This window comes from Notolepis coatsorum, assembly GCF_963971535.1.
Source record: "Notolepis coatsorum genome assembly, chromosome: 7".
NCBI classification, from domain to species: domain Eukaryota; kingdom Metazoa; phylum Chordata; class Actinopteri; order Aulopiformes; family Paralepididae; genus Notolepis; species Notolepis coatsorum.
Genome location: NC_140171.1, coordinates 44753394 through 44768321, shown reverse-complemented (window position 1 = coordinate 44768321; position 14928 = coordinate 44753394). Strand labels below are relative to the sequence as shown.

At 40.9% G+C, this 14928-nt stretch overlaps 1 protein-coding gene across 1 annotated transcript; it reads right to left on the bottom strand.

The window, feature by feature from the left end:
* Window positions 1-12372: 12372 nt before the first annotated feature.
* mb (myoglobin) lies at window positions 12373-13483 on the bottom strand (the record flags this gene model as incomplete). Its single annotated transcript, XM_084319079.1, has 3 exons — window positions 13396-13483; window positions 12745-12964; window positions 12373-12513 (listed from the first exon to the last, which is right to left on the bottom strand). The coding sequence occupies exons 1-3, from the start codon at window positions 13476-13478 to the stop codon at window positions 12373-12375; spliced, it is 444 nt and encodes a 147-aa protein (XP_084175205.1). The 5' UTR covers window positions 13479-13483.
* Window positions 13484-14928: the final 1445 nt, after the last annotated feature.

Below are 14928 nucleotides of genomic sequence, written 5' to 3'. Positions count from 1 at the left end.
GTATGAAATAAAATAGTATAGCATGTAAAATAGAAGTAAAAATAGAGGTCACAGTGTTCAGTATAGACATATGTACAATGTTCGATGCAGAATAGAAGTAACTGAGTTACCATACAATATACTATGCAATGTACTAATATCCAATACTATATAGTGCAGAGCAGAAATGGGATGAGGTACAATTTAGGTACAATTTACAGTAAGGTGTACGAGTTGTAGTGCAAATCCTTTACCAATAAATATAAAGTGTAGAGTGTGTTTAGGTGTTCTAAAGTGGGTGCTGCAGTGAGTTGTTTGTTTAAAGTGAGTGTGCGTGTGGATGTGTGTGCTGTGTGCATTTGATGGTTGTTGCATAGTGTTTATTGTTCGTTCAGCAGCCTGATGGCCTGGGGATAGAAGCTTCTTCTGAGTCTTTCTGTGCTCGCCTTAAGACTCCGGTATCGCTTGCCTGACCGCAGTAGTTCAAAGAGGCAGTTGTTCGGGTGGCTGGAGTCCTTGATGATTCTCTTAGCCTTCCCCCTGCACCGCTTGTTGTAAATGTGTGGGCTCCGAGGTACTTGAAACTGTTCACTCTCTCAACCGGTGCCCCGTCGATGCTGAGGGGGCTGTAGTCCTTGACCCATGACTTCCTGAAGTCCACAATCATCTCTTTTGTTTTGCTGACGTTCAGGGAGAGGCAGTTCTCCTGACACCACTGTGACAGATTCTCTACCTCTTCCAGGTAGGCCCTCTCGTCGTTGGCAGAGATCAGGCCCACCACTACTGTGTCATCAGCAAATTTGATGATTGTGTTGTTATTCCGCTGTGCCACGCAGTCATGTGTGTACAGGGAGTAGAGGAGGGGGCTCAGAACACAGCCCTGGGGGGCCCCTATGTTGAGCGTGATGGATGAGGAGGTGCAGTTGCCTGCTCTTACCACCTGGGGTCTGCCCGTCAGGAAGTCCAAGACCCACTGGCAGAGGTCATAGTTCAAGCCCAGGTCCCTGAGCTTGGCTATGAGTTTGGAGGGGACTATGGTATTGAATGCTGAGCTGTAGTCAATGAACAGCATTCTCACATAGTTCCCCTGCCTGTTGTCCAGGTGTGATGCTGCTGTGTGCAGCACATGGGCTATGGCATCCTCCGTGGATCTGTTAGGGCGGTATGCAAATTGCAGGGGGTCCAAGTTGATGGGGAGGGAGGAACAGATGTAGCCCTTCACTAGCTTCTCAAAGCACTTCATGGCTATGGAGGTGAGGGCTACAGGGCGGTAGTCGTTGAGGCAAGCGGGCGTAGTTTTTTTGGGTACAGGGATGATGGTGGACTTCTTCAGACAGGTGGGGATGACAGCCTGTTCTAAGGACAGGTTAAAGATGTCAGTGAATACCGGGGCCAGTTGGTCGGCACAGACTTTTAGGACGCGGCCGGGGATGCCGTCCGGTCCTGCTGCCTTCCTGATATTCACTTTTTTAAAGGTCCGCCTCACCTCATGCTCTGTTACCCTGAACACTGAGTCTCCATCAGCAGACCCCCCCCCCCCCCCATTGCCGTGGCTTGTAGGCTGGTGTTGTTATTCACAGCCTCAAACCTCGCATAGAAGGTGTTGAGATCCCCTGCCTCTTGTCCAGGTGTGATGCTGCTGTGTGCAGCACATGGGCTATGGCGTCCTCCGTGGACCTGTTGGGGTGATATGCAAATTGGATATGTGAGCCGTATGCATGCCTGCCTCTCTTGGCTTAAAGTTGTTAATAGGTTGTCTTTTAATACACTTGTGCTATTCAAGTTGGCCATGAGCAGTAAAACCCCTGTTTTTATACATAAACAGATTGTTTATAGTAATACTGTGCATGATCATTACACTAGACGTTCCAGTAATGGGCAGCATGAATGACCAGGTCTAAAAAAAACGCTTTAAGGAGATCTTTTATTTTTAGATCATTGACTCTTTGGAATAACCTGCCTCAAAACCTCTGCTGCATTTACAGTAAATGTACTTTTTTAAATAATCTTAAATTGTATTTAACACTGTAAAGTGTTTTCTGTTTCTTTGCCTACATTTGAGCTATCTTATTTGTTAGCTTCATTGTGTGTTGAGTACTGACATTTAATAATTTTGTTTTGCAACAATAATTGTTTTTGTTGTTGTTGTTGTGTGGACCCCAGGAAGACTAGCTGGTTGCTATGACACCAGCTAATGGGGATCCGTAATAAAATAAAATTAAATCGCTTGTCCTAATATACTAACATACACTGTAGCACTCAACACTTTGATGAACATTGTTACTCGGCTGATAGAGTTGTGCCCTTCCTGATGACTTGTCGTACAGAACTTGTAAGTCGATTTGGATAAAAGCGTCGGGTAAATGTAAATAGTTGTGTGTAATTGCTGTACAGCTGAATCTACTGCTTTGCACTAGCCCTTCAGCGACTAATGCTAGTTTCTGACCTGAAACTGTAAATATGTTGTAGTTTTTAATACATGTTCATTCTCAACTAAATGCATTCTCTTGTATTGTAATAATAATATATTTAATTTGTAGGGCGCTTTATAATTGTGAAGCAAATCTCAAAGTGCTACATTGTAAAATAACATAAAAGCTAGCAAGAGAGTAAAAATAAATAATATAAAATGAGCAAGACTAAAACTAGTAAGGAGTAAAAAGAACACAAACTAGTAAAAAAAAAAAAAAAAGCTAAAACTGGTAAAAGAACATAAAATGATAAAAATCAATGAAAGGCTCTACTAAAAAGATGAGTTTTGAGGCCCTTTTTAAAAGCATGCACAGTCTGGTGCTCATGTGGTCAGGGAGAGCATTCCACAGAGTGGGAGCGGATGAGCAGAAAGCCCAATCTCCCATGGTTCGGAGTTTGGTCCTTGGGCACGCACTGGAGGAGGTTTGCGCCCGGAGCGGAGATGTCGTGAGGGGTGATGAGTTCTTTGAGGTAGAAGGGGGCGTTTCCGTGGAGGCATTGGTGAGTGAGCAGGGAGACTTTGTACTCGATCCTGAGTGAGACAGAGCCAGTGAAGGGACTTGAGGATTGGTGTGATATGGTGGTATTTCTGCACTCCCATCAGGATCCTAGCAGTGCTATTTTGGATATATTGTAGCCTTTGGATGTTCTTGCTAGGGATCCCGACGAGGAGTGCGTTACAGTAGTCCAGCCTGGAGGAGACAGGCGTTTTTAATATACAAATTGTCACTTTATATATTTTGTTTATATGTTTTGTTAACGTCTTAAGCCCCGATCGGCCCGACAAATTAATTTCACGTCACAAATAGATCAATACAGTATTAAGTATGTTGCGTTTCTTTTTTAAATGTAGCCAAGAGTAAAGACCCGAAGGTTTTATAAAAAGAAATTGCCACTAGAATCAGAAAATGGGACGTCATTCACTAACATTTTCGTAAGTGTCTTCGTGAATATCTTCTTAAGAACAAACTTAAGAAAGATCCCCGCCCGATTCATGAACGCATGAAAATGTGTTGTTAAACAGCCACTCAGCTGCACTCTCCTGAATGAAGAATGTCACTGATTCTTTTTTTTAATCCACCTTTTCTCTATTTTTCTCCCATCCCAATGTTGCGATTCTTTTTTAAATGTAGCCAAGAGTAAAGACCCTAACCCTATCAAAACAGCAGTCAAAGTGTATATTTTCAGCACTATGTTTGTTTACCAGCTAAATATGAGTTGTAAAAATCTCTGTGCATTGCACCGGAACCCAGATGATTTAGACACGAGGACGGAAAGCTGTCATGAAATCGTTGTAGTCCTTAGAAAGAGGAGACTCAGGACTTTGAATTGGCGTCAACATTTCATAAAACTACACTACCTAGCTCGCACCAGCTGCATACAAACCTAGTCCAACCATTTTAATTTGACAAATAGACGTGAAAATCGTGATTATATCTCACGGTCGAACAAACCTCAACGTTATTGCCATAAAAATATATTGTATATTGTTTCTTTACCTTTCTGTGAACGTCTAGAAAAAATCACGTCGCAATCTGGTAAAAAAAATGGTGGAGCTATGGACATTATACAAAAGTAACTGTACGCACAGTAGATTTCATTCACAGTCTTTGCTGCCCTATAACAGACGCCTGGTGGTACTAAATCCAGATTTAACTCTGCCATTGGAAAGAGGAGATTTGGGCCGATCCATAGATGTATGACCTGGCCATAATAAGGTAATTTATAGGTCTTATATTCTTATTTCAAATGTGTCAGTATGGAAAAATTCAGTAGATTAAATCACTTAGATTTTTTGTACACTTGATCTCAAGAAGGTGCTGAATTAGCTCAGTGGCACTTTTCACTTTTGGTCAATGTTAGCATGGTGTTATTCACAGTCAAAAGATGGAAATAAAAACAATAATTTATATTCTTCTTTGGTTCATTACAATTTACTCAAGCATAGTAACAAACACAATATTCTGACACTCGAAATACAGACACTGGAGAGAACATGCAAATGGACCTTGTAGAAGTGATTGATTGATTGATTGAAACGTTTATTAGCAGATTGCAGAATGGGTACACTACAGTACAGCTCAAAACATACAATTGTTAAGGGGATGCAGACCAGAGAAAGACTTTTGTCTTGTTTACATCAGGGTCCCCCATTTTCAATTCATCATATGACACACACGACATACAGATAGACAGTACTGCTACATCTATACATTTATGACATACCAGATTTGCAAATACAGTACTGTTTGAGATACTAAAAAAATCCAGAAAGAGTGTATATACATTTGACATAGAAGCTGTACATTGGAGGAGGGGGGACACACACACACACACACACTGTACATTGGAATACTGACATACATTTGACATAGAAACTGTACATTGGAGGAGGTTGGGTGGGGCTGTACATTGGGGGGGGGGGGGCACTGTACATTGGAATACTGACAAGGCCATACTTGGTCTTTACTGTACAACTGGGTTAGGACATTTGTAGGGGCCAGTTTCGAATTGCAGTCTCCCGTAGGTGTTCTTTGAGAGTGTTTTTGAAAGTGGGTAGTGATTCACATTCCTTTACAGCTTTGGGTAGGGTGTTCCACATTGATGTGGCATAATTGCGAAACGTGTTTAGTCCCTTGTTTGAGCCGAATCTGGGTTTTACATGATTTGTGGAGCTCCCTCTGGTGTTGTGATCGTGGTATTCACTGACCTTTGGGAAGTATTTTGACATGTACATGGGTACATTGGTCGTGTAGTGTATCTTGTAGACCAGGCCCATTGCAAGTTGCTGTACTCTGTCGTCTACTCTAAGCCATCCTAGGTTGGCAAAGTGGGCAGGGGTGAGGTGGGTTCTAGGAGTCAGGTCAAGCAGTAGTCTGACTAGTTTGTTTTGAGATGTTTGTAATTTGGTTTTTAGTGCATTTGAGGTGCTTTGGTACCATGAGGTGCAAGCATAGTCGTAGTACCCTTGAATGAGTGCTCCTGCCAGAGTCTTCAGGGTATTCTTGTTTACCAGAGAGGAGATCCGGTACAAGAATCGAGTTTGTTGGTTGACCTTTTTTATTACATTGGATGCCATTTTGTCACAGGAAAGATTAGCCTCTAGGATGGAACCCGGGTAGGTAATTTCATCTTTCCTTGAGACAATATTGTCACCCACTGTAACTGAGAAGCCGTCGGTCTTGCTGAGTTTGTTATTTGAACCGAAGAGAATGGACTCTGTTTTGCCCATGTGTAATGATAGTTTGTTGTCGGCGAGCCATATGCAGATTTTGCCTAGTTCCGAGCTGAGGGTTTTTTCAACCTGTAACTTGTTCTTGTCAGAGACCAGCATGGCTGAGTCGTCCGCAAACAGGAACAAGTTGCAGTCACAAGCTGACGACATGTCATTTGCATAAATTAGGAACAGTAGCGGTCCTAGTATGCTTCCTTGTGGAACACCACAGTTCACTGTGAGGGGGGGGGACCAATCTTCCATTATACTTTGGTATGTACTTTTAGGCGAATCTTCTGAAAATAGTGCTAGGGATGCAATGGCCCACATGTGGGCCCTCTTGAGGACGATTTTAGAATCAGGGATCTAGGTGAAAAGTCACAAGCGAAAACAGGAAGAGAAAAAATGCTGAATGAATTGAAGTCTATGAGGAAAAGGAACCAGGAACGGTGCAGTTTACCAAAATCGCCCCTAATCACTAATTTCTCAACGGATCTTTATGAAATCTGGACATGTACTACACAAGACTTCAGGCTATGGACCCAGGGTGTCTTATCAGCCATACCAATTTTCGGGGAAATACTACTTCTCGACTACTAACTACTACAGAAAAACGTGTGTAACAAGTTTTTCTACAACTCAAGTTCAGACCTATGTTACTCTATTTCATTAGCACTAAAAGTGAATTGTCTTTATTGTATCAGAAACTTCAGAATGTCATCTTTCAAAAGAGACCAGGCTCATGCATGTGCTATAAGTATAAAGTATAGTATCTTTGTTTGCAAGAAAAGTATACAGTCCTCTAAAACTAAAATGACCACTTTTGGGGGCGATTGTTAAGAGGTTAATAAGAACTGTAGCTAAGGGGCTACACAACCCTGACTGTATTAAAGATTGTTTAGATTAAACCACTACTAAAGAATATTAATAGCCAGACAGTACAGTTAGACAAAATGGCGGACACTCAATTGACTGCGCGGGGACAGGGATACCAAGTTAATAAGCATTTTAATAGTCATAGCAACATACATATTATTTAGTACGGTTCTCCTTTAATAATAGAATGTCAGTGCAACAAAGTCAGCGGTAACGAATAGTTCCTAGACTACGGATACTCGACCGGTGGAGCTCTGAAGGGAGTGAGACGAAGCGAGGCGATACAGGGAAAGCAAGATGGTGGCTGGAGACGATGGGTTCTCTCTAGAGCTCCTGCCCTAGAGAGACTGTAGACTGGTCGGATAATCCTGTCGTCGCTGGAAGAAGGGGTCTCGTACGGAACCGGTCCTTGTAATCCTAGCGCCCGATGGCAGGGTTAATAGCTATTAATCCAAAAGCCCGTTGGCATAGATGGTAGCTAGCTTGCTTCGTTTGTACGTGAAGCTAACCCGCAGACGGTCTCCAATGACTAGTTATATCCAAACGGCGCTGGGTTTAACTATGAGTCTATCCACGTTACTTCGCTTACACAAGTCACTATACTGTGCCAATAAAGGCTCGACAATATTATAGTCTTATCTAAATAGCCATTAGCTCTCTATAACGATACACCGCTGTCGGTCTGTGTACAACTGCACCAGACGTCTTTCACTCTCGCTCTGCTAGTTTTCCTGTTATGCTGCTGCCGCTGCTGCTGCTTGCACCGTCTACACAATATACTCTATCTGGTCCCTGTTGGGCTCAGCCTGTTCACCTGTACAGAATCAATGCGCTCGCTCTGGGCTTGTCCGGGCATGTCTGAACATGTCTAGAAAACATGTCTAGGGGGCGCGTCTCTGGCGCCTAGTCGTTAAGAATGGGATCTACCATAAGCGAATGGAGAATACTGTTAGGCAAACGGATGACATACAGATATATATCTTATATATATAAACAATATATAAGTTATACAAAATAATAAACGCAGACTTTCAGTGTTAATCTGGACCTTCAGAACAAGAACATACACAAAAATGAGCTTATATTTTAATAAAGAAAAACAACGCTATTTTGCATGGTACAACACTTTCCACTTCAGTGGGTAAAAGAGTAAATTTTTTCAATGTGCTGAATAACTAAATAGTTTGATATAAAAATATATATATGGGCAGTCGGTAGTGGGCATATCCTAGAGACCAGCCCAAATTCTCAATCCACCTTCTGACCATACCCCTAATCCGAGCTGTTGAGTAGTTAATGTTTTTAATTTAATGGGAATAACACCACTATTGTCAATTTTGGTGTAAATTGGATTGTGCATTCACAAGTAACAAATTATTTCCTGTTTGTCATCAAGGAGAAGTTACAATTTGGCCTCATTTCCATATTTGTTCCTTAAACACCAGCACAATCTGAGCATGCACCATACCCCATCTCCCATTTGATGGCTGACTGGTGACATCTCTGCGAATGTGATATATATCATCATTAACTTGTAATACAATTGTCATGGAGCCATTTCATTCAAAATTGTCTACTTTTTATTTATTTATGTACTTTCTTGTCTGCTGCAAGGAATTTATTTTAATGAAATGGTATGTGTGTGTATATATTTTCTTCTTTTTTTAATATACAAATATACTGTATATATCATGGATGTCGGTATAGTAACATTCCATACCTTTGCATGGATCCATGATGGTATACCTCCCAACCGTATGATAATAAATGAAAAATGTCCTATCAAGCCATAATGACCACAGGTTGCCTCGCAGTAAAGGAAGAAGAGATGCAGTTGTTTAAATGTTCTATCTGATTACCTCAAATTAAAGTTGACCGTCTTCTCTTTTACCTCATATAGTTATTATGTTATTTCATGTCCGAAGTAATACGATTTGCAACCAAAGCATCCATGTTGTGCAGACTTTATTGGGTGTCCATGTCGACAACAAACTGGACTGTTCAGCTGCACTAAGAAAGGACCACACATACTGTTCTTCAGAAAGCTCAGGTCATGGGCATATAGACTGCTCTGTATGTTCCATCAGTTTATAGTGGCCAGTGTAGTCTCTGCTGAGGTGGGGTGGAGGATAAAGGTTTAAAGTAATGAGGCATGACTACAGCAGCTCGTTCATCACAGTTATTGCTCATGAGGCCCAATCTGTAATCTTTTGGACCATAATTAGGCATATTCACATTAGTATTATATATTATTATTATCATCATTGTTATTGGGGTTTTTGTATCCTTTGTTATTCCATTTTTATCTGAATCATTTACGCTAAGTGGACAACCTAAGCTCACCACTCATAACATGGAGAGCCCTGGCCATACTGACCTCATTAGACCGTGAGTCAGCAGTTGAAACTGTTTGGTCATGCTGGAGCCGGGGGGAGAAGGGGGAGAGGAAACTATTCTGGAACCTGTAAACTTGGTTTGGCAAAATGCCATAGGCATGCTGTCTGGTGTCACGTCCACAGGCAGGGACAGACAAACAGACTTTCATCATAGCAATTATCTGCCATCATCACCTGTCTCCCATCAGCTGGGCACCAACTTTGCCAAAACAACACTTTTCATTTGGAGGTAGGTGACTGAGATTGTTGGAATGAAGCCTGTGAAAGGGGGCTTGTGGGCTAGCAACACAGACAGAAGTTGAATGAATGAAATTGAGAGTTGGGGTTAATTTAGCTTCTTCAATAATTAAGTCATTCTGAACCTCTCTTAGTGCCTGATCGGTTGGAGAGGGAAGATATTCAAGTGGAACCTCTTGATAATTCATGTATGTCATTTCCATGGCCCAGGAAAGTTCAATACATATTTGTGAACATGCTCTCATAAATCCAGAAACCAGAGAAGTAAGTTTCAGACTAGTGATGTCCTGAATGAAAGACTTTGCTCTATAGTAGTGTTTTGAAACCAAAAATGTATCCATATACACAGAACATTCCCCTGTGTGCTCTGTGTCGTCTACAAAATCTCTCCAAATTCATTGTCTATGGAGCAGCTCCAGACTTTCTACTTGATGACAAGCCAGATCAGATATAGCTTTTGAGTACCTGCACAATTATTTTAACAGAGCGCATTTTCTAACCCTAGGAAGATCGAGCATTGTTACTACTCAAGGCCAACAGATTTAAGCAGTTTATACAAATACTTAGGACTTTTAATTGATGACCTCTCTTTTAAACTTCACACACAGAGTCAGGCAAAAAGCTGAGAAACAAGTCTTGTTTTTCTCTTGATGTCAGACGAAGACTGGTTGAAGCAACGTTCTTGCTGGTTCTTGACTATGGTGATGTGTTATACATGAATGCATCAGCCCATTGTCTCCATATGTTGCATATTGTATATCATGGCACTTTAAGGTTTGTTACAAACTGTAGAGCTTTCACTCATCATTGTATAGTGTATTCCAAAGTGAATAGGCCTGCTCTGTCAAGACGTCAGCTTAGTCTTTTGTATGTTTTTATCTATAATGCCATTCTGGGTAGACTCCCCTGTTATTTATCTGTCTTGCTAACCAGAAAACAGGGCCTTTATGTTTTCTGCACCATCTGCATGGAATAGCATGGTGAGCTATATAAATTTACTCTATTGATGTTTGTAATTGTTTTTATTGAAATAGGATTATACATTTGGAATGTATATACATACCAGAATGTATATCCCGGACCGTATTTTATTTTTTATTCTAATTTATTCTTATTCTTAATATTATTATATAAAATTAATTATAATTATATACAATTAAAATAATTATTTATTAAATTATAAAGCACATTTGAGGTGTGTGTGTGTGTACTGTATCCCAAGGAGATTGAAGGATGTCTATGTTTTTCAATGTGTATATAATGTATATATATATCGGTGGGTGACAGCATCTACTCAGACTGATCTATAGATCTTAAAAGTAGGGCAGCCAGTGCTGTGTCTCCACGGTAGAAAGCAGGTTGTGTGGCTCCGAAGTCGTTCGGCAGCTTGTAACATAAACACTGATAAGGACTGAGAGCAGGCAGGGTTTTGGTCAGAGAGAGCGCTATGGGGAGAGTTTGACATCGCCGTTGCTATAGTGATTTGGGTCAAAGGACCAGTTGTCAAAGACAGCGTGTCACATAGTAACGAGAAGAGGGGGCGGGCCTGTCGTAGCTAGGGAGAAGACGTTATGATGTGAGTTCCTTCCGGGTAAGGTTAGACTGAGATACGAACCACAGAAGAGCGGACGCGTTGATCAGAGACTTTCATCCCTCCCCACCCTCGCTGGGTGGGGGAGGGGAGTGACACATCATCACTAGCTTCGGCTAACAGGAAATGGTGGTTTGGCTACGACAAGACCCAGAACCATCGGACTAATGAGAGGAGAGACGGTGGAGACGAATGAATTAGGACTTTTCAAGGACAATACAGAAGGGGTTACATCTGATTACGAGGCTATGTTCATGAAAATAAACATGAGGATCTGAGGAAAGAGATCACATTGCAGTGTCGTTTCTTATGACTAACGGATGTACTAACGGGTTGAATACAAACACAACGCAGAACAGAGAGAGTCACGAAGGAGATGATGAGATGAGATTGGCTGACAACAGAAGAATCCAACAAGATCAATAAAGGAATATCTTGTAAAATTGCTGTACTGATGCCATTCTTGGCCATGTCACTCTTGGAAAAGACATTTTAATCTCAATGGGTCTAACCTGGTTAAATAAAGGTTAATGAAAACAAGAACATTTAAATAATGAGTTGTTTGTTTTCACTAATGTTTTTGGACTGTCTGGACCATAGGAGTAACATATATGCATTCTTAAATTAGGCGTAATTCCCCTTAAGACAGACTACAAAAATAGACTGCCATGTAATCAGCAAGTGTGCGTGTGTCAGGATTGGGATATTAATGAAATGATCTGGCTTGGTTATTTTGTAGCTTATTGTTTTAGCTAGATGGTTGAAAAGAAACTCAACAAGGAGATGATAGAACTGGTACAGTTTTACACAAGGTGCCGTGCCTATGAGCCGCCACTAGGGGGAAGAGTGACTGAGTGACATTACTGGTTATAGAGGTGCTTTGCATCTAAATATATGACTCCACAATAACACTCAAACTGATTTGTATTGGTCATGTGTTACAATGTTTGTTTCATATAAAACAGTTATAAATAACTCCCTACCTATTCCTAGGGTAATTATTGCATCTAATTTCCATTATTCCACTGCAATTTTAGTTTAGATGTTCATTAAACCTATAGACCTATTCCATTCAGACCGTCATGGGGCTGTCTGTCGAAAATGTTTCAAACACAAATGTGTTTTTATTGTTTTAAATTGCTTAGTTTTTGTTTAGTTTTTATTAGTTTCAGTATTTGTTTTTGTTTTTAGTTTATTGTAATGTGGGTGGTATTTGTCAGTGGCAATATTTAAGAGAAGTTCAGAATAGGTATTTTTGTAATACAAACATATCACTCTGTGAACGCAATTAACTCACAGTCATGTACACATCCCAGTCTCAGTAAACATAATGTACCAATGTACCAGTGTTGACCAAGACTAAAACTAAAGAAATGTTCTGTATATTTCTAAAAACATTGTTAATTTTGTAAGTACACAATATCCTTTCAGTTATTACATTTTTTTATTTCTTTTAACTAAAATGTTTTATTTCAGTTAACAAAACTTGGTTTTTGCTAGTCCCAAACAGGGCTATATTCTACAAAACCCATTCTGAAGACTGCTGTTGTCTTGTATCCGTAGTCACTTGCATGACCCCTGTGGTTGAGGCCGTCGAGATCTGAGGTTTAGCCAGTGAATCCCAGCTCTTTGTAAGTGACATCGATATCGCCGATGACAATCGCCATCACCTTCCTCAGGGCTTCCTGTCCACCGGCATCAAGCCCCGCCTTCTCACCCATCACCGCGGCGATGATCTCAGTAATCAGCTGATATAGGAGGAAAGGGAATTTCACATCAGGTTGAGGTTCAGAAAGTCGTTTCACTAATAGACTAATAGACTAATAGATTGACTACAAGGAAGAAGAACATGTTGAAACAAAGTTAAAATAAGGTCACAGATGAGGGAATAAGGGAGACTGGGTACGATAAGAGAACCAGTGACATTTGATTTGGCAAAACATCCACACAGTGACTTTCGGCAAGTAAAGCAGACTGACCTTGAAGTTGTTGAGGGCGATCTTGTGTGTTTTGGCGTGAGTGGTGGCCAGGGGTTTGAGAATTTCACCATGGTTGCCTTTAGCCTTAAGCAGCTCACCCAGCTTCTTCAGGACAGTGGCACCGTGGGCAGCAACTGCTGAGTTGCCCCCCAGGTCACCTTGGGAAATGCCTTCAAACTTAGGAAACAACTTCTGAGTTTCTGGGTGCTCTTTGAATAAACTGCAGAGAGGAGAAGGGGAGAGTGAGTTGGAGAAAGAGCGACATACAGTATAGGCAGACAGACAAAGGACAGCAAAGGGAAATAGGACCAGAATTATATTTGAGAACAAAACGTTTAGATTTTTTAGTTATCCGACCATAATAACTACAACCTTCCTAAACAATGTGCATATTACCATACATTTAGCAAAGGCATCAAACACAACAACTTGGGCCGGCCAGGCCATGTTCATGTTTGTTGAGTCATTATTAATTGGGTCCGGGTTCTGTTTCCCAAAGGTTTCTCAGTGCTAGGCGAATCATTGCTCCATTGCAAGCCAATAGACAAAGATTATTCTAGTGTTTGGATTCTTTAGGGATCCTGGACCCCACATTGTATGCTATATCCTAATGTACCATGCTGTACATGTGTTGCAATATCATATCCATACCGGTTTAACACTAAGCCTCCAAAGGTGGTATAGTCAGCCTCCACTGGACCCCAGCACTTCAGAACCAAATCAAAGTCAGCCATGATCTGAGGAGCTTGAAACAAGAGAAGGAGTCGTAAATATTCCATCAACGTTATTATACAAATATTTTACTTTTTAACTTGTGAACTGAACTTGTCAAAGTGAAGAACGTTGTGAGGAGGGAGGATGTTAAAAAAAGAAAAAGGTTGTCGCAGGCTACTTAGACAAAAGAACATTATTTGAATGATACTGTGTTACGCACCCCAGTGGGGAGATGCAACACAAGGCCACAGACAGAGTAGGTGAGGGTGCAGCGACACAAAACCCAAGAAACAATTTGCAAAATAATAATATTTATTTCACAAAACACAAAACTCAGCAACAAGGAGGACCTACCAGTGGCACCAAATGAAATATCAAAAGGAAATTAAAGCCCACCCCCCCTTACAGGCGCGGACGCCCAAAAGTACAGGTGGCGGTGCTCACTTCTAAGACTGGTGTCTTTAACAGTATACCTACGTGATGCAAAATATAGACCCCAGGGTATCTTCCTGTCCTCAATGTCCCTGTGTGTGAAACAAAAGATTAATATACAAGAAAAACAATCACCATAGGCTGGGTGACACAAGAGAACAAAATACACGGGTTAGGAACAAAACAGAAATGTACACAAAAGATAATGAACACCAAAAGATACTATGATTCCACTAAAGAACAATTCTAATGAACCAGAGCTCTGCCACCAGCTCTACACCATTCCTAATGCCCAAAAGGCCACAGCTCTACAGAACACACAAACAGCACATGCCTACTCCCTCTATATATATACATAAGGACACCGTCCATAACATACTGTATTACTTCCTAACTCTTAGGGTAAACTGTGAGGGTTGAGAAAATAAAGAGAACGTGAGAAACATATAATGAAGTCAGCTATACTGCCAAGAACTGTGGGAGGAAAAAGCAGGAAAAAACATCATATAGTATCAGTTTGTGTGAAATTATGAAAAGACGAAATTATGAAGGAGCGAGAGAGAGAGAGAGAGAGAGAGAGAGAGAGAGAGAGAGAGAGAGTTGCTGGGGAAACCAGCATGTCAGCAGCCATGAGGACCGTGGCTCTGAGGCGAAACACAGAAGTCATTACTCTGAAGAGCAGGATAGATTACATTAGCCGTCCTCACACTCAATGACTTTATAATGAGGTGAGATGTGTTCAAGGTGAAATTGTAAATAATATAAGAGGGTAAAGTCTGGGGAGTTATTATGGTGGATTAATAATTCTCACTGAGCTCACATTATTCATTTCAGTCCTTGTCAAGGTAATGAAAAACATATATAGAACAAAGGTATCAGCTAAATGTCACGTCAAATTGTGTTGATTATCAAGGACACTGACTTTGACATTACAACAAATATTTGTCTTCATGTTTACAGGCTGTTTTGTTTAAAGTGACCTTTTATACCAGCTAATTATCTTCACATCCTGAATCAGAGATAATAACTGAGAGGTGG